At 41.1% G+C, this 25,436-nt stretch overlaps 2 protein-coding genes across 4 annotated transcripts in view; both read left to right on the top strand.

The window, feature by feature from the left end:
- hdac8 (histone deacetylase 8) overlaps window positions 1–12,826 on the top strand; it is a 69,846-nt gene extending 57,020 nt beyond the window's left edge. The window contains exons 9-11 of one of the 2 annotated variants that reach the window (XM_052021340.1): window positions 1,881–1,975; window positions 6,283–6,388; window positions 9,620–12,826. In XM_052021340.1, the coding sequence (XP_051877300.1) occupies window positions 1,881–1,975; window positions 6,283–6,388; window positions 9,620–9,642 (224 nt within the window). In that variant the 3' untranslated portion in view covers window positions 9,643–12,826. The remainder of the gene's footprint in view (window positions 1–1,880; window positions 1,976–6,282; window positions 6,389–9,619) is intronic. The other variant, XR_007956765.1, reaches the window with a different exon arrangement.
- Window positions 12,827–21,191: 8,365 nt separating this feature from the next.
- On the top strand, window positions 21,192–24,905 carry cited1 (Cbp/p300-interacting transactivator, with Glu/Asp-rich carboxy-terminal domain, 1). Of its 2 annotated transcripts, none has more exons than XM_052022071.1 (2): window positions 21,192–21,279; window positions 23,769–24,905. In XM_052022071.1, the coding sequence occupies exon 2, from the start codon at window positions 23,795–23,797 to the stop codon at window positions 24,269–24,271; it is 477 nt and encodes a 158-aa protein (XP_051878031.1). In that variant the 5' UTR covers window positions 21,192–21,279; window positions 23,769–23,794; the 3' UTR covers window positions 24,272–24,905. The 2 variants fall into 2 exon arrangements, with proteins under 2 accessions (XP_051878031.1, XP_051878030.1); XM_052022070.1 differs by lacking the exon at window positions 21,192–21,279 and adding an exon at window positions 21,280–21,374.
- Window positions 24,906–25,436: the final 531 nt, after the last annotated feature.

Here is a 25,436-nt window from a genome sequence, read left to right as displayed (position 1 = left end):
CCACCCCTCTCTCTCTCTCCCACCCCTCTCTCTCTCTCCCACCCCCTCTCTCTCTCTCCCACCCCCCCTCTCTCTCTCCCACCCCCCCCTCTCTCTCTCCCACCCCCCCCTCTCTCTCCCACCCCCCCTCTCTCTCTCTCTCCCACCCCCCCCTCTCTCTCTCTCCCAAACCCCCCCTCTCTCTCTCTCCCACACCCCCCTCTCTCTCTCTCCCACACCCCTCTCTCTCTCTCTCTCCCACACCCCCCTCTCTCTCTCTCCCACCCCCCCTCTCTCTCTCTCCCCCCCTCCCCTATCCCCTCTTCCCCACCCCCCCGCCCTCAGTTCTGATGAGGGGTCACAGATTTGAAATTTAACTTGGCCTCTTTAGACAAATGCTGCCTGATCTGCTGAGCTTTTGCAGCACTTTCTGTCATTATTTTAGATTCCCTGCATCTGCAGTTATTTTTGATTTTCAAAATGTATACAAGGTTCTTCTTCCTCATTCCTAGCAGTGCTTCCTTCTGTGTATGATCAAATATGTATCTAGAAGAGTAAGGTAATGGGTGAATTAGGTCTATCAATAAAAAAATGTTTTGAAAGGCAGACTGGAAAAAGCTTGTCATGGTGTGGTGCCAGACATTTAGTGATGGGCTCTTCAAATGCAATCCTGACTGAAGGAGTGAAACTCTCTCTTTATTTTCTGTGAAATTACAGCTTAAAATAAATTTGCATAATACTGTGGAAGGTGAAATGAATACCAGAAATGCTCTGAGATCAGGAGGCATTTGCGGAGAATCAAAAAAGTATTTGTGTTGTGCTGGCAAGGCCCAGCTGCAAGGTTTCCTGGGTTTCACCTGCCTCAAAGAATTCAGGTGATTTTAAAGAGGATCTGACACAAAATTTGTAGTATGCTAATTTGCATTAAGGATCAACTTAAAGCCAACTCTGCCAGGACTAAACAATATCAACACACCTGTCCTTGATACAAATTTGTTTGAGGTAAATGCCCTCATTAAAAAGATTATACAGTGGATCACAGACCTGAACCTCATTTTATAATATTGCTCCAGCCATGTACAAGAAGTTGTTGTTTCAGCTTGAACGTTAAAAGTGGGAAAAGTTAGGCTTAAAGAAATCTTAAGGTGCAGATGAAGAGAGAAGGGGAGGAGAGAACAAAAGAGAAGGCCTGTGAGAGGGCAGGGAGTTGTGTGCTTACATCCTCGTGTTTATTCCATTTAAAACTTTCCCTTTTTAAATCTTGTCAGCACTACAAACCCCATTGAGAGATGATTAAGAGTGCCAGTTTAATTGAAAGTATGTAGGAGTTGTCAAAGTGACCTTTTTCCTCCTTGACAGGAGATTTCAGAGGTGGATCCCACAATTCATACAGGAAATGAATGCACTTCTTGAAAATGATCGGACTTTGTTGGTTTGGTAAAGAATGGATTGATATCAACTCAGCAGTTGTTTGGAGAGATATAATTGAAATCAGTAGCCCACTGTGTAAACAACAGCAGACGCAGACCCATATTTTGTCCATATAATACCCTGATATTGGAAAGTCTTCTTCGAAGTTGCTACTTGATGTTAAGACTGTGAATCTCACTGGTACTGAGGGGATAAGCAGAACAGGAGCTACTTGCACGCCCATGTACTGATGATTTAATGCATTGTATGAGCTCAGAAAATATGTTAAAGCATAGGAGAAGGAGGAAAGATGAACTAATTTATAGTTTTCTTAAACCAATCATTGTGCCTTCAAAGGTAACCTACTCGAATACATAATAATGTAATAAAATAGCATTAAAATGAAAAGTAATAAGTAATCTGGTCACAGTGCCTTCTGACCTTGTCTCATAAGATATTTCTATATTGGTTTGTTTTTCTGGTGGTGACAGGGGGCTATAACCATGCTAACACAGCCCGGTGCTGGACATATCTCACTGCCATTATCCTTGGAAAAACTCTGTCTTCAGAGATTCCTGATCATGAGGTAAGACTGCAGCAGGCTTCTTTTCTTTGCTAACTGCTGAGTCATTCCAACTAATCAAACTTGGGACTTTTACTCTGAATATGGCTTTGTTGTCAAACTGGTAGCACAACAATATTGTACTGTTTCTCCATTTTCCTCAAATGATCCCTTGCTCTGAACCAAAATAAATTGTAACTGTTTGATACATTAGGTAGTTGTTCATTTAAAGTTGCTCAATGGATTTTTATTTTATCTGGGTAATGTAACATTTGCAAAGGTGGCAAAGAATACAACAGTGATGGGATGATATATGTTGGAATATAATTGTTGTTCAAGAGAAGTGAACAATAACTTGTTTCCATCATTCTCTATGAATTCATGATCTTTGAAATATTACTGTGAGAAGGTGCTAAGTGTTAACAGGGACTAGTGGTAGTGAAGGAACCAATAATGCTATGTTTCTGTGTCTCTTATTAATTAGTTCTAGTTGAGAATATTCAGTTGGTAGAGAACATTTATTTTAAGTAGCAGACTCAACAGAAAAGTTCAGTTGCCATCAATCGTTATTTTAAAGTTCTGACAGAAACATTAGCTTTCGTTTGCAGAGCACCTTTATTCAATCACAAACATCCAAGGTTCTTCACAGAAATTATATCAAACATAGAAGTGCCAGTGACCAATGTGAGGAGATACTATTGCAGATGACCAAAAGCTTTATCAAAGAGGAAGGTTTTAAGAATCATGATAGAGGTGAAGAGACTGGACAATAATCTGAGAATTTGGAGATTGTAGAGGAGCCAAGAGAGGTACAACTAAGAAAAAGCCAGGCATTATCAGTGTATATAGTGAAGCTGATGCTTTCTCAACTGATGCACAGCATGTGGATGAGGAAGGGAGGTCGGGGGGGGGGGGGGGGGGGTAGTGGTGGAGTGGGGTGCAATGTGGGCCATTAGAAGAACTGGTGCAGGTACGGAAATTAATCCTGGTGATTCTTTGGCAACAACTGGACAAATACATATGGACCATTTAAACATTTGCCTACCTGGCTGGAAGAAAACAAAATAGCATTAGAGGGGACTGGGTTTGGTCAACCGTGTAAACACTGAGAATACACTTCCCACACTCACCATCCACTCACTCACAGCTCAATTCCCATGCTCCCTGCCCACTCACCAGGCCCTCAGTTCCTGCACTCCCCGACCACTCACTACGCCCTGGTTCTCGTGCTCCTGTTCACATGTAGGATCCTCCATTCCCATGCTCCCATCTATCCACCAGTGCCCATTTCCTGTGCTCTTTTTAAACTTGCCCAGTTCTCTTTTCCATGCTTCCTTTATACCCAACTGGTTAACCAAAATGGCTTTTAAAAAGGTGAATTAAAAGGGTGTTGGTATTAATAAATTAACATACGATTGTCCGGAGAATCTGCTCATTTGATACTAGCGAAGTCCTGAGCATGCTGGACTAACAGAGTTTTGCTGCACATCAAAAGAAAAACAAAAAATGCTAGAAATATTCAGCTACTCTGTCAGCACCTGAGGGGAGAGAAACAAGTTGTTGACCTTTCACCAGAACTCATTTACCTGCAGAGATTTTCCAGCAATTTTTGTGATAACAGATTTACAATATCTGCAACATTTTTCTTTAGAGGAATAGATTACCTTTGTCAAAATCACATAGGATATCATTTGTGACATATAAATATAACCACAGTAAATCCAAACCCATCTCAAGTCCAAGTATTCAGAATTTCTTTCAATACCCGACCTGACCCAACCATCGCTGTACACATAACAATGTTAAACATGCTATTGATCTGTTTAAGGATGAAACAATCATGTAACTGGACCTGAAACTTGTAACTTTCTGAAAGTTAATTCCTTACCAAGCAAGTCATGGTAAAGTACAGAGCAAAGCTGGCGTGACAAGGCATGTCCTGACCTGAAACGAAAAGTTTTGTCGGAATATATAGCCAAACTGATTTGAATCCGACCAAATGTTAGTCAGAACTTGAGTTTGCCTTGATCTAAGTAGCTAGGCTCCACTCTGATCAAAGGCGTTTTGGTACTTGGCAGTGACAGTAACCTGATCAGGTGGAATACTGGGAAAGGAAATGGGAGAGAAACTAGAGCTCTTGGCCACTTCTGAGGGAAGCGCTAGAAGTTTGGCCCTGGGAAACAAAGGGAAATGGCAGAGGCAGCAAGTTGGATGGTCTTTGTCTTGCTGGAGAAGCTCTGTGCTTCCATTGTAAGAGAAGGTATCAGAATCAGGAAGTTGACAGGTGGATGGGATGGGGGTGGGGTGTTTAAGATTTTTTGCAGCAAAACAAAGAAGATGGGGGTAAATGTGTTGCTATTATGGTCAGTGACCTAAAATCAAGTCTGAGAAATGTGAAATGACCTGACATTGAATTTTTGGAGAAAAGGAAGAGAATGGTTTTAGTTTCACTTCTAGCAAAAGATGGTGGTCTTGTGTAGTTTGACTAATGTAGCAAATTTTATTCATCATGTGTCTGTTTTAAGCTAAAAATAGTTCACCTCAGCAAAGTTTGTATATTTAGAACTAACCACTGCCTGAACTCTGAGAAGAAATTGACTGTTCCATTCCCATGGATAATCTACGTCATTGCCTGAGCTGAAGGAACTAACACTTCCTCTTGCATTTAGGGGCAACTATTTACAGAGCACCAGTTTAAATTAAATTCATTTACAGGCATTCTTGCACAACATGAAGAAGACAACTCAGATTTTGCTATTTTCAGAATGTTTTTCTTAGTTATCTAAAATGCTTTCATGGATATATGAACAGTTGTCTTTTTTTTATAATTTGCTCTTTATCCCTTTCACATTCTCTCCTCTAAGTACACCATTGTCTTGTTGACTCTCAGGGCTCTGGTATTGTCGTTTCTGGTGACTGAACTGAAGAAATTTCAATGTGTCTTGTTTAAACTTTGAATCTGATTTTCTATTTAAGCCTTCTAATAGAAAGATGGAGTTCTAGGAGGGGAAAGGATCTAAAAGCTGCAGTATCCTCCTTGCCACACACCTTCAAGGAGACATCACTTTTTTTGTTACACCAGACTTTATCTCTTCTTTGGAAGACTTTTGATTTACCTTTTTTTTTCCCATATGTCTCTCAATTTGATCTTTCAGGCAGGTGAACCAGATGGCTTGATCTCTGCCCTACTTTACTATTGCTGACAAGGTCACTGTTCATTTTAGAATGAGGCGATTTGCAGCACAGCCAAAACATAGACAGCTTTGAATGTCAGAGACTGGGATTATAATTGAGTCAAGTACTTTATATACATTATTCTATCAATTTAGACTAATAGTAAACTTGGCTACCTAGGATGGAAGCTTGGTATTCAAGCCATTGCAAGAATTACAAGCTTCCTTTGCAAATGCCTTTCTCATTGAAAATGTAACAAACCATGACTAACCTGAGAACAGTGACTGAGTGAAATGGTGCAGCCTGAACTATGCACTGTTAATCTCTGGTTGGGTTTACAGCTCTATTGTCCTGAGTATAATTGGTTCCAGTTGTATGGAACCTCAAGTTACTTAATTATTTATCAACACCCAAACAATGAACTAGTTGGCATTTCCTGCAATTACTTCAGAAGATATTGTTTTGCAGAACTTACAGGCAATTGCCCTTTCAAATCCTGCTGCACAAGTAATGAGCTTGGGTTGTTCTGTATGGACGGAAATAATTAATTTAGATGAGAGGTTGCTTTTTGACGCTAAAATCTCAGTCAGAATGCCCTGAGTCAGTTAGTGCTGCAAAGCCTATGTGAATGGCAGACAATGTCAGCCCTACAAAATTCTATACTATAGATAATTTATATTGAAAACTTTTAAGATTGAATGGTATCTCTGTGCAAATTCCCAGCACTTAAGAATAATGGCAATTGGTTTCCTAACTTCAAGCAGCTGCTAGGCAAAATAAGACCTTCCCACACAAACATTCTTTTTCTTCATATGACATAAAACGAGGTGTATATTTATAAAGTACCAAGGAATGATTTCAAGATAGTAATTTAAACTGCATATTCAGGCAACAATTATTAAATGCTCAATATGATGTTTACGGTTTCACAGCTGAACCATTGAATTAGATTCCACGCATATTCTTCATTTGAGATCCAAGCCTTTTTTTTCTCTTCCAGTTATCCATTATTCTGTGCAAAGCCTAAATATGGTTTTAGGATTGATTTGATTACTATACATAATTTAGTCTTGGGGTTTGAAAATAAGATTGAAGAGAAACTTAACGTATCTGCAGATTTTTTTTTAATGCCATTACTAATCCAATTGCTTTCACAGTATTTTACAGAATATGGGCCTGATTATGTACTAGAAATCACACAAAGCTGCAGAACTGATCAGAATGATCCCCAACGGATTGAACAGTTACTCAATAAGATCCGAGGTGAGTAGTAGAAACTCTCAGTAAATTGGGATGAACAGGCAAATTCATGTCAGAAAGAAATGAATTTCTTGAATAGATTTATAATAGATTTCAGCAGCAATATTTCCCATAACCAGCAAAGGACATGCTGTGTCGGATCTTTCAGAGGGATCATGAATTTACTCATTCCTGCCTTCTTATGACCATCAGTGCCATGTGACTTGTCCAGTGCTCTTGCCAACCTTCCTATCCAGCACACTTGCTGGAGGCCAATCTTGATCATCTCATTCATGTCCAATTTACCTCACCCACTCTGTAAACTCTGCTGAGGAATCAACTACCAACTGCCCTCTCTGCATCAGTCTTCAGAATGTGGATTCACTTGTGAACAAAGCCCTTGCTGTCCATGAGCATATTGTAGATGATTATTTTGACATCCTGGCCTGGATGGACACCTGGCTAAGAGAGGAAGATGTCCTCCCTCTGAATATTTCTTCCACCTAGCCATACCTCCCATCACTTGCTCCATTTGAACACTATCAAACCTTAGTGTGATCTCAGACACCTCTGGTACTTTCTCCTGCTCTAAGCTTCTCAACTTGTTCCTCTTGTCTCTCATTTAAAATCCATATTCTTTACTATATACTCACATATCATGAGCATTATTTCACTGAGATACCTTTGTTGTTTTTTCTCTCATCCTGTGCATCTGGTAACCTGTCATTTAATTGCTTTACTTTGTATGACATGCCTTCAACAAAGTGGACCCTTTTAAAGTAATAAAGATGACATTATGAATGAAAATGGAGAAATGGTGGATGTTAAATAATTACTTTGTGTTACTACTTACATTATAGGAAGAGAATAATATGCCAGACACCCCAAAGAAACTAGAGTCAGGTTATAAACTTACATGAGATTTACAAGAAATTAATAGAATCTATTGCTAAGGATAGGGTGAAAAAGCACCTTGAAATGTTTTAACTGATTGGAGAGTACTAGCACAGAGTTGAAAAGGATGGGTCACTTAAGCAGCTGTGACTTAGTAATAGTCTGCAGGAATCTCTGTTGGGGTCTCAACTAATTGCTGTATCAGTAATATAGATGATAGCATGGAGAGCTAAATCCCTGTTTGCTGGTTTCCAAATGAAAATTGTCAAAAAAAAGCCTTAAAGATTAAATTATGTATCTGTATTTTTTTCATCTGTGAACTTGTTAACGTTATATTAGAAGTGGGTTCATTGCAACTACACGACTGACCTCTTCACTGTTGATGACAACACATTGCCCATTCCCTATCATAATATAACTGTCCATACCTGTATGCCACAAGATTTGGTTAAGACTTGGGCTGATAGGTGGCAATTAACATTCATGCCATAACAGGTACAAGGCAATGACCACCTCTCAAAACAAAAGGAGTCTCACCTAGTCCCCTTGACATTCAAAATCTGACCATCATCAGGGCCCCCACCATCAATGTCCTATGGGGTCAACATTGACTAGAAGCTTAATTATACCAGCCCAGCGAATATTGCCTTTACAAGAGCATGTCAGGTATTCAGTGACAGACCGCATATCCAGTGACAGTGTCTCATCATTTGACTTGCCGAAGCCATTACATCATCTACAAGCTGGAAATCAGAAATGTGATTAAATATTGTGCACTCACCAGGATGAATGCAGTTCTAATAATACCCAAGGAAACCAAGAGATGCAGATGCTGGAATCTGGAGCAACTGACAATCTGCTGGAGGAACTCAGTGGGTTGAGCAGCATCTGTGGGGAGGGAAGGAATTGTCGATGTTTCGGGCCAAGACCCTGCATCAGATCTCAATGCCATCCAAGAAAAAGTAGCCCCCTTCTTTGTACCAAATCCAGCATATCAAATGTTCACTCTCACTACCACCTTTGCAGTATTGTGAACTATCTCATAGTCATGGAATCATTGAAACAGAGAGCATGGAAACGGCCCTTCAACCCACTGAGTCTGCATCAATTTTCAACACCCCTTTTTGCACAAATCCTACCCTAAACTATTTTATTATACCCACATTCCTATAAACTCTCCCTGTTCCCCCTCCCTCCCTCCCCCCCAAAACAAATTTTACAGCATATCAGCACACTAGGGTAAATTTTTCATGGTCAATTACCTACAACCTGGACATGTTTGGGATGTGGGAGGAAACCCATATAGTCACAGGGAGAACGTGCAAACTCCACACAGTACCAGAGGTTAGGATTGACCCAGAGTCATTGGAGGTGTGAGGCAGCAGCTCTACTAGCTGCACCACTGTGTCACCCACAAAATGCTCTGTGACAATAAGTGCACAGGAATGTTGCCACCTCAAATTTATCCCTAAATTGTCCCGGAACCTAACAATATTGTGGAAGTAAATTCACTGCCTGGTCTGGAGTGGCTCAAGAAGGCAACATACCCACTTCACAAGGGCAATTAGTGGTGGGCAATAAATGGATACAGACTAAACACAGGAAATGTACTTGGCTAACCTGTTGTTTTGGATATAATCAAATTCAGGAGGTTGCATTTCCGCAGAAGCATGGATTCTAAGTTGTTAGTGGTGTAAAACAGTTCATCCTACTAACTTATTGAAGTAATTAAATTATAATAGTTTATTATTAGCTGTTAAACATGAATGCTTTTACAAGGAAAACGATTGTGTAAATTTATTAAATTTTCAGAATTGAATTTTGGTCATTATCATATTTTAATACAGCTGAAGATTGTTAACTGGGTGTTACTAATTTCACTAAATGGGAAATAATTATTTGGAATATAGTTAATCTTTATCTTTATTAAAGGTGTACATTACATGGCCTGAGTATTTCCTGGATCTGAGTTGGAATGCTTTTAAATGAAGCAGTTTGAAAAACTGAAGCAGTGTCTGTACACAGATTGCTGATATGATTTCCATCTTCTCCAGATAATTGAAAATGGGTACTATCCAAAAATGAACTATATTCTGACCTGGTAACAGTAAAGCAATGCTTGATCTCTGACGAGTAGTTGTACAGAAACAATGTTTCTAAAGAAAACCCGTTTTTGGTTAAATAGTTTAATGTTCATCAAGACTCTCTATTTCTGTAACTTAATAAGAATACAGCTGGTCCTGAAGCTACATTCTTTGGGGGGAATTTAAGGTGAAGTTAGTCTGTGAGTAGAACAGTGCTGCAAAGCAGCAAGGTTAAAAGTTTATGTAAAAATATTGTGTTTTTGTGTGTGTTTTCCAGGAAATCTGAAGAATGTAATTTAATATGTGATGGGGAATGAGCGGAAGGCTGAAAAAGCCTTTTAACTGAGTGCAGTTTGTGCCTGCTGTAGCTGCAGGGGAGACTTGGGTCAAAATTACTTGCAAGTTTCAGGACAACAGATGTTCATTGAAAGTTGAAGCTTCAGTTAACACTTACTTGGTCGATTAAGGAGGAAAGACCATTGAATATTCCAAGATTGTAGTATCATGTTGTATTTGCTTGTTTTGTTAACTTGTGTTGTAAATATATTTTTATTTGATTTTTAATTGTTTCTTTGTAATGTGACCTTTGGTGGAGTTGCAGTTTAATTTCTGGTAGGCCAAAGAACTTGCCAATTACATTTGCAGGAATTCAGTTAATATTTTAGGTTCATTGTGAAAGCATTTAATCAATTTCATCTACTATAGAGAAATGGCAAAAACAAAAGAAAACTTATCAAAATGTAAGATATCAATTTAACATTGTACTGTTTTTTATGGGAGATTCTTGTGTTTCCTGCTCTCCACTTGACAATTTCCTTGGCTAAGTTTTCAGTGCAGGCCAAGGGCTCAAACAAATTTAGTAGAAAGGAAATATGCAAGGGAGAATCTGCCACTCAAAAAGTATGCCTAGTTAGAAAATGCAGGATGAAACCTGTTTTAGCAGGAATGGACCACAATACCTGGAGAAGGTACATATATACTACATAAAGCCATTTATTAAAACAGGATTGGAAAGAGTTTCACACAAGGAGTTAAACTTGGTCCTTTACTGTGGACACCACCTCTATTAGTTGACCCTTCTTTCCTTACTGTTTTCTTCGGAGTTTTTTTAATGTGGGGCTTTCTGTAAAACTTCAAATTTTAATCCTCTGGGCCTCCTTTGTGAGGGATTGCTCTGAGACAGCATGGAATTTTATTTTCTCAGCAAACCTTCAGTGGGATTGTCTGTAGAACGTTTTTCTCAACTTTGCTATCTCGGGAAAGGGTCAGTGAAAATAAATAATTTTGGTGATATTTATGATAAATTTCAGAACCAAAGCTGTATGTTGGTAAATTTTGTTCTTGATTTTGAAATGCATTCCTTGAGTGAGATTGACAGCTGCCACTGCCAAAAGAAATATGCTGTATCTAGTTGGTAAGTTTACTGATCAAAATGGATTCTTTTAACCTGTATAACAAGTTTGTCCCAAAGATCTAAAGATGTCTCTCATCTTTGAACTTAAACAGTCTCTATATGTCCTGTTTAAATTTTTCATAGATGGAGTTTTGAAAATTGTTGCTGTTGCTGCAGAAATTCTGGATTAGACTTCTACTGACATTTCTGTTAGCAACTTGATGTGTACAAATTAGTAAAAGTGGATGTGACATGTCAAGGCAAGAGTTAGAAATTCCTATGCTTTAGGATAAGTGCCAGATTTCACTCTAAAACTATTTTTAAAAAGCAGATATCAGTATTACTATTTTAACCATTAGAAATTATTACTAGTATCCTTAAATTAAAGTATTTAAATACTGTGCTGTTGATATCATGAGGGAGCTAGGTGGTAAATTACTGCATGAGGTAACTGAATCCACACAGGGAACAATAGAGTAACTAACTAACAAGCTACTTGGAAGCTTTGTTAGGTTAGCCAGATCATTTATAATGTGGGATTCTCTGTAAAATAGTTATAATTTAAGCCATTTTTAGATTTCTCTTGGGCACGCTACTGATGCCAATGCCCAGTCTCCAAAATCCAAAAATAAACTTCCCAAGATTTACTGAAACTGGCCGACAGGAAGACCCATGTTTTTGATTCATCCCATTATGTGATCCTGGAGAATTCTCACAAGTTGATTTTATGCTTGCATTTGGTGGCATGTGTTATGGGCATTGAAAGCTGGCTCCATTTGCGTGGATTTAAGTGTGACTTAATAGCAGCCATGGTCACTGAGTACTGCCTGGCAAATGTTACTTAGCCCAAGAACAGTAAAGAACCAAAATTGCCTATAGAGCTACCATTTTAACCACAAAGTGCTTGTTGTTTGCTGGTATTGACCCTAATAATGTGGGTGGGCTGTACTCCATGGTAAGCTCAGAGTTAAAGTAATATAGTAATTATTGTCCCAACTTCTGTTGAAGTAAGCGCCTTCATATATCAGTCATGGTGAGCCCTCTAACCTCATATCAGTATCTAGCTAATTTTTCCTAGTATGTCATCAACTCTCACCACTTGAACATTTTCAGAAAAAAAAGATAATAATTACAAATTTTTTTTTGCGGTTGTGCTGGAGTATAGATACACTTCACTTGCAGCTAAAATGTTTTATATAAATGGAGAAGTCCACAGAAAATAGAAGCAAGTTTTTTGTTTTGCGTTTACATTAAAAAGTGTCTTGTCAATTAAAAGTGTTTCTGTACTCCAGACTTTTATAATACAATAACTAGTGATTTAGGCAAGCATAACAATCTACCACATACAGGTATTAGATCAATTTTTAGTAGTATTTGCTTGAGGAAGGAAAGTTGATTAGGATGCAACCAAGGTAACTGGGACAGAATTAAAACCAAAAGAGCAATGAATAAATGCAGCACCAGCAGAGTAAAATAAAAGTAAAGATGACTGTAGAGAGCAGATATGGCAATAAACTAAATGAGAGAAATGAAAACAAAAACAAAATTGAAGAGGCATCGTGAGACACATTTCAGTTCTGGTTTTACTTGCACCATAATTTTTCTGGTGTCATGGCTGTGTAGGGATTAACTTTTGTAGGGGATTCAATCCAGCTGGAACTAATGGAGTTGATTTTTGGACCCCAATTCCCGAATGTCCATAATTTTATTCTCCCTTAATGCTAGATGCAGGGATCACACTCACAGAAGCATTCTTGTGAAATTCCTTATTTATTAAAGTGAGAAACAATGCCTTGTGTGAGTATTGTCATAGGTTATGTGTAGATGTTAATGAAAAAATTCATTTTTAACAATCTGTTCAGTTATCAGCATCAGCCTGTTTTTTTTACTTGTATTTAAACCAAGTCCTATTTAAATGTGTTTTAAACATAGAGTTTTAACTATTACCTCAGCCTTAGGAGTTTAGCAATTTATCAATGTTAAGAGTTGAAATCAAATGGTATTTTTTACATTGTTCCTGTTACTGTTTCTCACTTTTGCAGATTTATGGTAACCAGAAAATGTACAATAAATCATTGTTAATAAAATAAATTAAAAATGCCAACTATTGCTCATTACTTTCAGACTCTACTCCTTTAACAAGGTTTCTAGGTTGTAATGCTCCTTTTTAGGCAGTCTCTTGGAATTGTAGATGACCACTAGAGTTTTGTGGGTTGTGAGGTGATTACTGTTCTATCGATGGGCAGGTGGTGGCTGAGGGGACAAGTGGGTAGGTGGTTTGTGAGATTGCCCACTCCATCTGCCGCTTACTAAGGGTCTCGGTGTACTCCTCGTGGGTGGCCAAAAGGTTTTACCACCTTCCCTAATGCTCTTCCTCCACTTTGAGTGGTCATTGTCCAGAGATACCCAGAAGTCAGTTGGGATTTTGCATTTCTTCATGGAGGCTTTGAGCATATGCCTGAATCTCTCCCTTTGTCCTCCTGATAATGTCTTTACATGACATAGCTCAGAATGGAGTGTCTGCTTTGGAAGCCATGGTTTTGGGCATGAGAACATTGCACCCTTCCCAACTAACTGTAACTAAGGCCCCATTATTGGAGGAGTTGGCCTGGAAGACAACACTGACATTGGTTCACTTTTGCTTGTCCTTTGAGTGAATTTGAAGGATTTTGCAGAGACAGTGTCATTTGTATTCTTCCAGCATTTTGAGATGCCTACTGCAAGTTGCCTAAGTCTTGGAAGCATGTAGGAGACAGCTATCACTGCTGCCCCGTAGACCATGAGTTTCGTGCCAGGTCTGAAGACTTGATCTTTAAATAACCTTATGTTCAATTGGCCAAAGACTGTGTTGGTGCATTGAAGATGATAGTGAACTTCATCGATACTGGTCTTCGCTGTGTGATGGCTTCCAAGATATGGGAAGTCACATTTACCAAGGTCTTGCTGTGAACCTTTATAGTTGGAGGGCAATATGGTGCAGCAGGGATAGGTTGGTAGACAACCTTTCTCTTACAAATGTCGAGTGCAAGTTCAGTGGAAGTGTTAATGATGGCTTGGAATTCGGCCTCTGAGCGTGCACGCTCACAGATGCATATTGCAATTTGACTGTTGAGGTTTGGGACCAGAGTCATCATAACTACAATTTTATTTTGTTCACTATCCTCCTCTACCTCCCTGTAATGCAGAAGGGGACCAAATTGAGCTGGATCCAGTCCGCCACCCTCTTGCGGCACCCGCTCACCTGCACATACATGGGCCACACAAAGAATCCCAGGAGGTATTCAGCAAAGTCCCAGCAGCCAATAAACTCTGGCCAGGGTTGTACAGAGGTCATGTCCCTGTATTGCCCTGACTGTCTTTTGCAGGGAGCAAGGCTGGACTGGGAGTGCAGAGGGTTGGATGGAGACCCACCTCCTGTCAAATCTGGGAGACACTTTTAACCATTCTTAAATGTCTTTGATATTCAGAGATTTTCTAATAGGTAAAATCACTGCAACTAATTAAAACATTTAATCATTTTTTGTCAAATTATTCTTATCTGTAGGTTGGAAATCCCTAATTCTGATCCAATGTCAGATACCGCTGGTGTCACATCAGAGAGGTTTATTTATCCCAGCATGTCTGGCCTGACATTGAGAGCAGAGATGGAGCAGCATAAATCTGAGACTTGCTCATCTAGGATTCTCAGGGCCACTTACAGCTCAAATTCAACCCATTCTTCATTTTTGGGAATATCAAGTACAGTATTTTTTTAAAAAAGAAATAGCTGAGAAAACATTTTCAGGAGGTATCATTACCCAGAGACTCCCTGATACCCAAAATCAATAAATAAAAAGATAGGTACCTGACTGGACACTGATTAATTACTGAAAAAAATGCTTTTCTTTCTAGTGTCAGCACTCCCCAGAATGCCTTTTTTCATTTTCAGTTTTCTTTGTATTAAATCTCTTGTGAAAGTATGATTTTGTACACTCAAATCACCAGAGGTCATTGGACAGCAGTCAGGAAAAGTTCCAATTCCTGCTATACCTGCCCTGCATCTCCCAAAGGCAATCAAAAACAGGTTTTATAGGTGCAGTGGTAGTTTGCTTCTGCATAAGTAGTCTCTGGACAGTATGTGCCACTCAAACACTCCTGAAAATCTGTGCCGCTCAAACACTCCTGAAAACCTTAGAAGTATCCACAGATGGCCCTGGAGAGAAAATCACAGACTGTGTCATTCAGAAGTCCCCTGCTTAGAAACTGGATTATTTAATCCAGGTTTTTGTGCACTACACAATCTGATTTCTATGAAATATAAAACAATAGGGAAATTTAAGAACTTCACAAAGCCGTGTGAAGTCCATGTCTTTTTTTATTCTGGGGGTCCTCGTTATATCTGATGCATAATGCATGGATGGTCCTGAATTAGTGTAGTAGCATCTAGTGACAGGTAACATTGCTCCTGTTTTACATACCGAGTAAGCACCAAAAAATTCTAGGCACCAAATATTAAACAACATTTTCTTTTTAGTTGAAATTACTGTACACAAAGATGTGGCATTGAGCAAACTCATTTATTGGCATGCAATTGACTACATCACTGACAGGTTCCTGTGGCAAAATCAATATTTACCAGTCGCATCTGGTGTTGTGTGCGTTCAGGTGAGAAATTGACCCATTCGTAGTTGACCAGCTTGTTAACGTTCTCTTTTTGACTCATGAATGAATGATCAGCACTAGGTGAGGTATCAAAAGGCAAGCAAAGTCTTTGAAATCATCCCAGCATGCTTCAACCACGTCAGGAATGGAATACTGAACATCAGCAATAAATGGAATCCATCTTCACGAAGATCCATAATTTGCACAAATCTATGTTCTTGCTGGGTTTCTGATTGCAAGCTGCTATAGTGTTAATGGCTCTGGATCCCAGTTTATAGGTTTTGCAGAGTTAGCAGCAATATTGAAATAATTTTATTTAATCCAGTGCCCAGAAGACACGGTTATATAAAAAAAGATGTTTGGAGCTGTCAGCAGTAGTATAGGAATGCAGACAACACATAATTAAAGGCAGGACCATTCAAAAACAGAAAGGAGGAAATGTAAAAATATCTGTGCTAACTGGGAAGTGTTGGTGCAGAGTGGGAATGGCACAGTTTGGCTTCACTAAATAGTCATAATATTCAGTAGAAAATACAGGAATGCAACTGAAAAGCGTAGACAGAATTTGACTAAAATGATTTTAAAATATTGAATAGTTTAGATAGGGGAGGCTTAGAGGCTGTTTTCATTTGTGAGGAAGAGCAAAACTGGAGGTTATCGGTACAAGTTAGTCACTCTGAAATCAGTTGAAATTTAGAAGAAATGTTTTTATCTTGAGTGTAGGTGAGCTGAATTATATGGTTATATTTCAAGGGAAGTTAGATAGGCATATGAACAGAAGAGAATAGAAAATTACACTGATAAATAAAAGGGAGTGTGAGGAAGCTTGAGTAGAGCACAAATATCAGCATGGGCTGAATGGCCTGTTCCTTTGTGCACATTCAAGATGACTAGAAACAAGAACATTGCTCAGTTAGTTTCTCAACATTTTGGTAGCTTAGGGAACTGAACTTAATTGTGAATTCCAAAACTTCCAGCTGAGAACAGCTAACTCAACTGGAATTTAACCTGCACCTTCCTAATCTGCATGATTTAGCAATAAGCAGTGATTTTGCCCATTCAGCCTACAGCCATCCCTTTTTAACTATAATTTTCTTTCCCTCTTTCCTTCTGCTTATCTAACTTACCTTCCTGTCATTTCCCTGGTAATGTCAAGCTAGCAATCAACCCTGGTTCAATGAGGAGTGCAGAAGGACATGGTGGGAAGGGCACTGAACACATACAAAATTCTGGTGCCCCAGTCTGGTGCAGCTGCAACACAGGACCACCTCCATGCTAAATGAGAAACCCAGCACGCAATAGAGGTAAACAATCTCCCAACCAACAGATCAGATCAAAGCTCTGGATCACATCAAATCATCAGTGGCACTGGGCAATGACATATCTAACAGGAAGCCGAGACACTAAGAACACTCAGCATTCTATGACTATATCACTCGCCAAATAACCACTTTTTTCAGAAATACAAGCCAAGTCAACGATCATGAGCCCTCAATCTAATATGAACCTTTTCTCAGCTCCACTATGCTTATTCATGGACAGATGATAGTTCCATAATCATTACAACTTACATTTGAGTTAATATCTGTGTCAATGAACCAGGATTTCCTGGCTGTAGTGAGCCATCTGTACTCCTCTGCACTTCCTTTGTGTGAATCACCTCATGAGCACTTCCTCGCAACAGCTGCCCTAGGTCCCCAATGATGTGGGTTGATGGAGCACAGGACGTAAATCCCACCACACAGTGCCTTAGCTGGCTATCAAAATCATCAAAAAAATTGAAATGTACCTCACATTCAGAAGCACTCAAAGAACTCAGAAGTTATTAAAACCATTCAAGCAATTTAAAACTTTTAAAGACACTATAGTACAGTCAATAAATTAAATTATGTGAATTACCTTTACCTAAATCCCACATAGCCATCCCTCTCTAATGAAATGTATACTGTTTTTGCCCTGGGTTAAACCTGCAGCAGGATCAGTGAACAGATTCCCCAGCACAATGTTAGGTATTTCCAGGAGGTTCACACTCTGCTACTAGACTCCATGAGGAGTCCAGCAGCAGAGCAGAGTCAGCAAAACCTCCCCAAACACTTGTCAGGAAGTTCAGACTTCTACATTTGTGCAGAATTCCTGAACTTTCTGATACATACCAGAGGAAATACAACAGTTCAATGTGGAACCGCCGGTATCTTTGTTCCTCAGTAAAATCTGGGCCAGAGTTACAGTTTTAGATCATTGGGTTCTTTCTTGTGAAAGGGATTTTGTTTTGAGTAAGTGAGCCAGCAGATTTGGTAATTTTTTTTTCACCTTGTTGGAGAAATGGTTTTCAAACTTGAAACACAACTTTAAATAACATTGTCATTGGTCAGTCCATGAAGTTTTAAGAAAGCTGGAGTAACTGTCAAGAAAAGATCTGATGAAGAGTCTTCAACCTGAAACATTAATGCTGTTTTTCTTCCCGCAGATGTGGCCTGACCTGTTGAGGATTGCCAGCATTTTCTGTTTTTATATCAGGAACAGATGCTGGCTCATTAGCTCATGGATCATTTCTGATTTTGGAATTTACTGACAAATCCATTTTAGAAGTAGCCATTTAAAAAATCATGTAATTTAGAGGCACTGTTTACTTTTTCCATGTTATCTGTTCCCTGCCATCACCACTGTTCTCGAATTCCAACACCACTTCTTGGAGCTGTGTTTCTGTTGCTAGTGTGGCATTGCCTTTAGCTGAGTGGCTTAGTAATGCTAGATACCAATTGGGACTGAATTTTGATACCAACATATTCCAAGCAAGCTTTTGTTTGCCCAAAGGTATGCTGGATTTCCTCTTGATGTGGTGGGGTGGGGCAATGGTGGTGGTGGAGGCTAAAAATTGATCCACAGAAAGGAGTCCATCTTAGGGCTCAAGCAGAGACAGAGGCAGAAGGAAGAGTGTTAGCATATAAAGAATCTGCTGCCTGCAAACTCTAAAGGCTGCCTCAAGTCAAAGCAAGAAAATACACCATGGTGTCAGCACTAAATATATCTGTCACTGAAGTTTTGATTGGTTCCCCCACATTTCTCCACATTGTTTACAATTGAGGCTGGCTGCAGACAGTTGGAATAAGTGCTTATCCATCTAAGTAGGTTTACTGAATATTTAAGGCTTGCAAAGAGGTGTTGTTCAAACAGTTACCTGCAATCTCACTGGCAGTCTTCCAGGTACAGTAAAATATGATGTCCCTTGTAAAGTACCACAAATTAATCAAAACAGATGAATGCGTGGTTAACGAGATCCTGATTAGCAAAGTGGCAGAAGTAGCGATTTCTCCCAGACATATTGAGGGTTCAGACTGAAGTACCTCGAGAATGCTTCAACAATCCAAATGAATCACAGAAATTCCTATGGGCACCCTGCCAGAGGCATCGCCGGATTGGGCCCTCTGACCCAAATGTTTCAGACCAGAGACATTTTAATCTTAGGACAAAACATCCTGCCATATGCAGCAAGGGGACCAGATGGTGTTCTTTCACAAACTGGTGGAAATGCCTATTATGTGTGGAAGCTGAAAAGAATGGAAGACTCCACCTATATTAAAAGAGTACCATATTGATCTTTCAACACCAAGGTAAATCACTTCAGATTGCTTTGAGAGCTCACTTTCTCAATGAAGCCAGTCGAAACATCTTTTGGTCACCAGTCTTGATTGAATGTTACAATTATAGCTGTTGATCAGTATACAAGCAATGGGAGATGGATGCTTAGGTACGAATTTGGTAAATAGAAATTGAGAAAAATGCAAGCAAATCCATAGTAACATTAGTGCCAACAGGATAAAGCGCAACAGCAAAGACAATGGTTGTGGTAATGATGAATCTACAGGGAACTTTCCCATTGGAAGGAAACATAGTTTGCATTGGACAGGATGGCATTGAAAAGTAAGTGTGTTTAACGGGTGGTCTCCAAGTTGTCCTGAATACTGAGATATACTGTTATTGAAGTGCCGATTAGACAGCTACTTTTGTGCAAAAGCCCTGAACATCTGCCCTTTCTGAAGAATGCAAGAGGGCTGTTGCAAAACATGGAGCCATGTGTATGGCAAGCACCATGGACTGATGGCAGTCTTGGACTGTTTTAGAGCAATAGTCAATCTGTGATACTTTATATGATGAGGTCTCTGACAATCCAAATGAAGCATCACAGGAACTAATGGAAAATATTGCTAGAAATCAGGAATAAAAATGTTGACGAGCATTCAGTCGGCTGGGCAGCATCTCCAGAAAAGAAAAACCAGGGATAATATTTCAGCTCCATCATTTTTCATCAGAATTGGTGATTTTGATTTTACAGGATGATCAAAGTTAGTTCTTTTCTTCTGCTCTGAAGTGCATCCTCTATATTTCCTATTTGTATTCTACAATCCATAGCCTTAAATTCTTCAATCTGCTAGCTGCAAACTGAAGTTAAACCTTTAAGTACCTTAAATGCTTCTTCTACATCCACTCTGTCAAAAGGAATGGAGTGTGTTCTGAACGCAAGGATGGTAGACATCACAAATATTTTGTGGGTGAAGATCAATGGGAGTGAAGAAGATAAATGTGGGCCGAACTGATATTCCCCGAGTTTTTCTGTACCTAGACACAGGAGAATTTCTCTTACTTAAATGGGTGACATTTCTTTTTAACCAACATCCATGTTTCCCTGAGGCTGACAATGCAGACTACACATGATTGGGAAGAGTAGGGAAGTGTGTAGCAGAACTACAATTATTAATGGCAAATATTTTTTCACTGTTATGAATCTGCAAGCTGCATTTGTGGTAATGACATAGATGCAGAACCTGCGTGCACGAATGAACACAAGTCTCACTTCTTCCCTAATTATTCCTTGCCCTATCCAACTCCCATCATGCTCAAATGGAACTGCCCCCGCTGTGAATGTTGCCCTTAAAAACCACTATTGGGGAAGCCAGTTTAATATTTACTACCCTCCTGATGGTGTGTTGATTCATTCACCCCGTTGTTCCATGTTCTTCTATGCCTCAGCACAAGGGTGCAAGCATTAGCAGTGGGGAGGCACTGGAGTTGAGGCCTGTTCTGTCTTTACCTGATACTGCACACAAGTTCAGCAGATAGCAATCAGAAAGTATTCCTCCAAGGAAACTGATTCCATTTCTACTAGTGGAGCCTCACTCAGGCTGAAACTGAGTAACAGAGACAAGGGATTGATTTCCTAATCTCTGTGGTTCAGATCACCGAGCACTGAGCAATGCCAAGTCAAGTGATCCATTCGTGGAATCAGTAGCTCCTTTTTCGATATATAATGAAAGTCATTGTATGTTTTCTGCTCCTGTTTGTGTTCTCCTTGTGGATATTCATGAGTGATCTCCCTCCAAGTTGTCATATTAGTAATTTTTTTATGAATAACATCTGGTTCTGCCTAATACTCAAGGTTCAGTCATTAGTCACCACAACTGCATTAAATGCAATTTGAATTAATACGGCGGGTTGAGGGATTTTGCTTTTGTCTCCTCCAAGCAGTACGCCGGCACCACAGGTTAGTAACATTCCCCCTCTGGGGATGGTTTATTTTGTTTTTAGCAGAGGAATCAATGAAAAGGCCACATTACAACAGTTGCCACACTTTAAAAGTACCTCGCAGACTGTAATGCGCTTTGAGCCGTTATGGGGCTGAGAGGCGATACACTGACGTGTTGTGTCCCCTCTGGCATTCAAATCCAGACCAGATTTTACAGTCGCCCTCCTCGGTGAAATCTGTACTTTGTGTCAGTGAATGCTGATGGGACTGGGAGAGAATAAAGTGCGGAGACCAATGAAAAGCTCTTTCATTGCAACTGGGGATTGACGGAGGGAGCGGAGCGCGGAGAGGATTCGATGAAGCGGGGATCATTCAGACTGAGGTACTCTATAGGAACGGAGTGAACTCCCGGTAACTCTGCCTTCGTCGGGACACTGAGCGAGAGAAAATCTGCGCAGATACCGTTTTCGCTTGCAAGTAATTGACTTCGTTATATCTAACCGTGGACTCAATAAAGAACAGAGCGGTTCTGAGCTCAGCGCTCGCCTCCGGGGAGTGATCCGGATCTTGGGGATAGCGGAGCCCAAGCAGCAGTCCAGCTTGGGGTAGGATCGCACCGCACAGAAGCTGGGCAATTGGGCTTCACATTCTCGGGGGGGGGGGGGGACGGGGGGGGGACGAGGGGGTGAAGGGGGAACCTGCACCCCACATCGGATCACGTTTGCAAGAGAAATCTTGAGACACTAACCCGGGACATCATCCTTGGAGAGAGTGAGTTTGAACTCACGTGGGTCACCGATCTCCCCTTCTTTGTTTGACGCCCAGTGCTTGTTCGCAACAATTTGAATTTGGGAAACTAGATTAAAAATAATAACGGGATCTTATTATATATCAAAGCCAATGGAAGGGGCTTGCGGCTTGTTGGTTTCACAGAGCTGGTCGCCTCTCCGCTACTGCAGTCCGTGAACGATTTATCTGGTTAGATGTATCCAGAGTCTGACCCCGCCGACAACAGCTGGGGCCAGGCCGACCAGGTTCTTTCGACCAATTGAATATTTATAAAATGACCAATATGAGTCAAGTCTCCTGGATGGGGGGTGGGAGGGGTGGGGGGAGTCCTGTCAAATTCATCCCACTGCGTTTTGTGACATTTTCACATTGTGGATGTTAACATAAATTCATCGCATCCGCGTCCTTGTATTAAAACACGCAGGTCTCTTTCAGTTTCCCATACGTTCTTCCCTCACCTATACGATATCCATATTTAATCCTTACTAAGCATCCTGTTTTCCAGACGTGGTTCCTCATCTCGGTATTGCTAATATAGGATCATATTAAGGCATTAGAATGTGTATGGCCTGTACAATGTGCTTCATACTTTAAAAAGTTCAATACATTCACGGAATGTAAAGAGGGCTTCGTGCTCCCGTGGGAGTTTAAAAAGGCGTCCAAGAAATGAAAGAGGCGGACGATATTAAACTTTGTGCGAAAAAAAACCCCATTCCTCTGGGGTGCCGCCAGTAGGTTATCCCTCGTGTAGGTGGCTGATGGGAGAATCGGGAGGGGGTGTGAATGGGCGTGGGAGTGAGAATAGGTTATAGAGGAATAACTGGGGAATGAAGGCGGTGGGATTGCACATAGAGCGGGAATAGACTTAACGGCCCGAATGGCCTGCTTCTGTATGGTATGAAAAGATGGGATGTGGAACCGAGGATGTGAGGGAGGACGTTGCTTCTCGCATGAAGGAGTTTAGAGCCGTAGAGCACAGTACAGGCCCTTCAGCCCACCATGTCCATGCCAGCCATCAAGTACCCGTCTATACCACTCCCAATTACCAGCACCTGCCTTGGCGAGTCAATTGCTCCTCTTGATACTTCTTAAATGTTGTGAGAGTTTATGGGCACTGTCAAGGGTTACAATTATGTCTCGATAATTACAAGACCACTGGACCAATAAAAAATCCACCCGTTTGTGGTAATTTATTAAGTAGATTTCAATGTTGTTACTGCACACCATTAATGGATTTAAAAAATAATTCGGGATATACCCCCATTTATTGCCCATACCGGATACCGGCCACCTTCCCGAACCACTGCGGTCCTTCTGGATTTTTACTGATGTTTTAAATATTCTGGTCAGTTAACCAATGTTCGCGAGAAATCTACAGAGCAGTCTTCTTGATAATTGGAAATCTCTAGCTGTACAAATCCAGAAGGATAATGCAAACACTTCAAACCCAGAAACTATTTATAAATCAAACAAAAACAATGGACATCGAATAGTGAAAAGTAAATTTAAAATAGTTACGGAACGACTTTATTTAATTTGCAATGATCTCTGAAGGAGGTGATGAAAACGATAATGTTGAAGGGTTGGAGCGGTATTGGAACAGCGACTTTTTTGCTGTGAATAAGTTTCAGTATTTCCCGACTTACGATGGGTACGGTCGTTTACGTACATGATACTTTAATTTTTATTTCAAGGTCAGTATTTCGTCCGCAAAAACGGCTACGGTCAGTTTCCTATGAACTACACCTCGTAAACTGTCCAAAGGCCATACTAGGAGCCAATATAAAAAGGACATGAACACAAAACGGGAATCGGACCCCAACAGCTTTGTTCCTTCTATCCAGACTGTCTTTGCATCACCCACTTTATGGAGATACTTTGCAAAATGTAGGTTAGAAAAAAAATACTTTGCAACACTGCGAGTTGAAATCTTCAGCAGTATTATAAATATATTCATGAAGTCTTAGGATGAACATATTTATGGTGCCTGCCCCCTAATTAAGATGCAATTTTTGTGTTTGAGATTTAACCCCCTTGGTGAAGCTAATTTAAAGTTATTTTTGCCCCCCCTCCCCATTTTAGGTCCCTGTCTGATCTTTACGGGGCCAATGAGTTCTCTGGTGTACCCGGGACCGAAGGAGCGAGAAGCGGTTGCCATGCTACACTATGGAGGTTCAGTGGTTCGGAGTCGGGTTCCCAGCGGCTCCAGTGGGCAGTTTAACGCGGGACTGATCGCTTCTTCGTGCGGGGCGCAGAGACAACAGTTCACCCTGCACGGCCCGCAGCTGTTGGCCAGCTTCCAGCTGCAGAAACTCAACAGTCAGTACCACAGCTCGGCGCTGCAGCCCGCCCCAGTGTCCGGAGACAGTCAGGCAGCGGATGCTGTCCAGTCGCCGGCACAGGTCGGCCCGGTAGCTCCAGCCCCACACGCACCGGGCATCATCGACACGGACCTCATTGATGAGGACGTGCTCATGACCCTGGTGCTGGAGTTGGGTTTGGACCGAGTGGACGAGCTGCCTGAACTCTGGCTGGGACACAATGAATTTGATTTCACCTCAGACGTGACCTCGGTCACCTGCTGACAGCGAGCCCGCCTGGAGGCAGTCAGTGGACTGAACTGATCCCAACCGGTTCTAACGGATCCAAACTGACATCGGGCGATTTGAGAAGATTGCGACCGGTTTCCTATATACAAGCTGTACTAACAGACTCGGGCAATGGACTGGCCTTTGTATTGCCCAGACTTGCGTCTTTATTCAGAGAGTTTTTCACCTTTCAAGGAAGGACTTCCACCGTGACCGAGAAACTGAACGGATTAAGGAGCATTCACAATACCGCCCAGGGACAATAACGAGACGCATTGACACGCAAGCCGGGTTGGCACTTCTAAATACTAATCAACAGGAAGCCCAGAGACGGAGGATCGACGACTTTGAAAGGCGTGCCTTAAAACAGCCCAAGTATGGGAGTGCTTCTTGCTGGCTTCTCGAACTGGAGATCTTTAAACAAGACCTCGGGCACTCGCTTAAATAACACCGGCCGGACATATGCCATTGGAGACAGAGGAGATTCCGCAGATGCTGGAATCTGGAGCAACACACACCAAGTGCTGGAGGAGCTCAGCAGGTCAGGCAGCATCTATGGAGGGAAATAAGCAGTCGACGTTTTAGATCGAGCTGATGAAGGGTCTCGACGCGAAACGTCGACTGTTTATTTCCTTCCGCTTATCCCATTTACTGGAGACACCGTCCTGATGAAGGGGTTCGACCAAAAACGTCGACATTTCCTCTCTCCCCCCCCCCCCCCCCCCCCCATGGATGCTGCTCGACTCACGGAGTTCCCCCGGCAGATTGTTTGATATCCCATTTATTTTTTCATTTCTTTTCATTCCGGCTCTGCAGAACTCCTTGGAGCTCCGTGGAAAGCCGTGGCTTGCTGAGTGGATTTCTAAAGTTGCTGTGTTTCGTGAGGCTGGACTTCCTCGCACAGATCCACCTTAAACTTCCCCTGGTTTCTTTTACCTTGTGGAACCTTCTCAGTGTGGCAGCGCCGGGTTCTGGTGGCCGAGGAGAAAACGCTCGCCGCCGGTCTTTCCGACCGTGTCCTCTCTTCCTCGGAAACACACGATCTGCTGCAGGAACTCAGCGGTCGAGCAGCACCTGCTGGGGGGGGGGGGGGGGGGGGGAGGAGATGAACTGTCGAAGTTTCGGGTGGAGACCCCGCATCAGGTCGTTGCCTGACCCGCCG

The sequence above is a fragment of the Pristis pectinata genome, chromosome 8 (genome assembly GCF_009764475.1).
Source record: "Pristis pectinata isolate sPriPec2 chromosome 8, sPriPec2.1.pri, whole genome shotgun sequence".
Lineage (NCBI taxonomy): Eukaryota > Metazoa > Chordata > Chondrichthyes > Rhinopristiformes > Pristidae > Pristis > Pristis pectinata.
The sequence above is the reverse complement of the archived record's forward strand: the minus strand, read 5'-3'. Positions and strand labels throughout refer to the sequence as shown.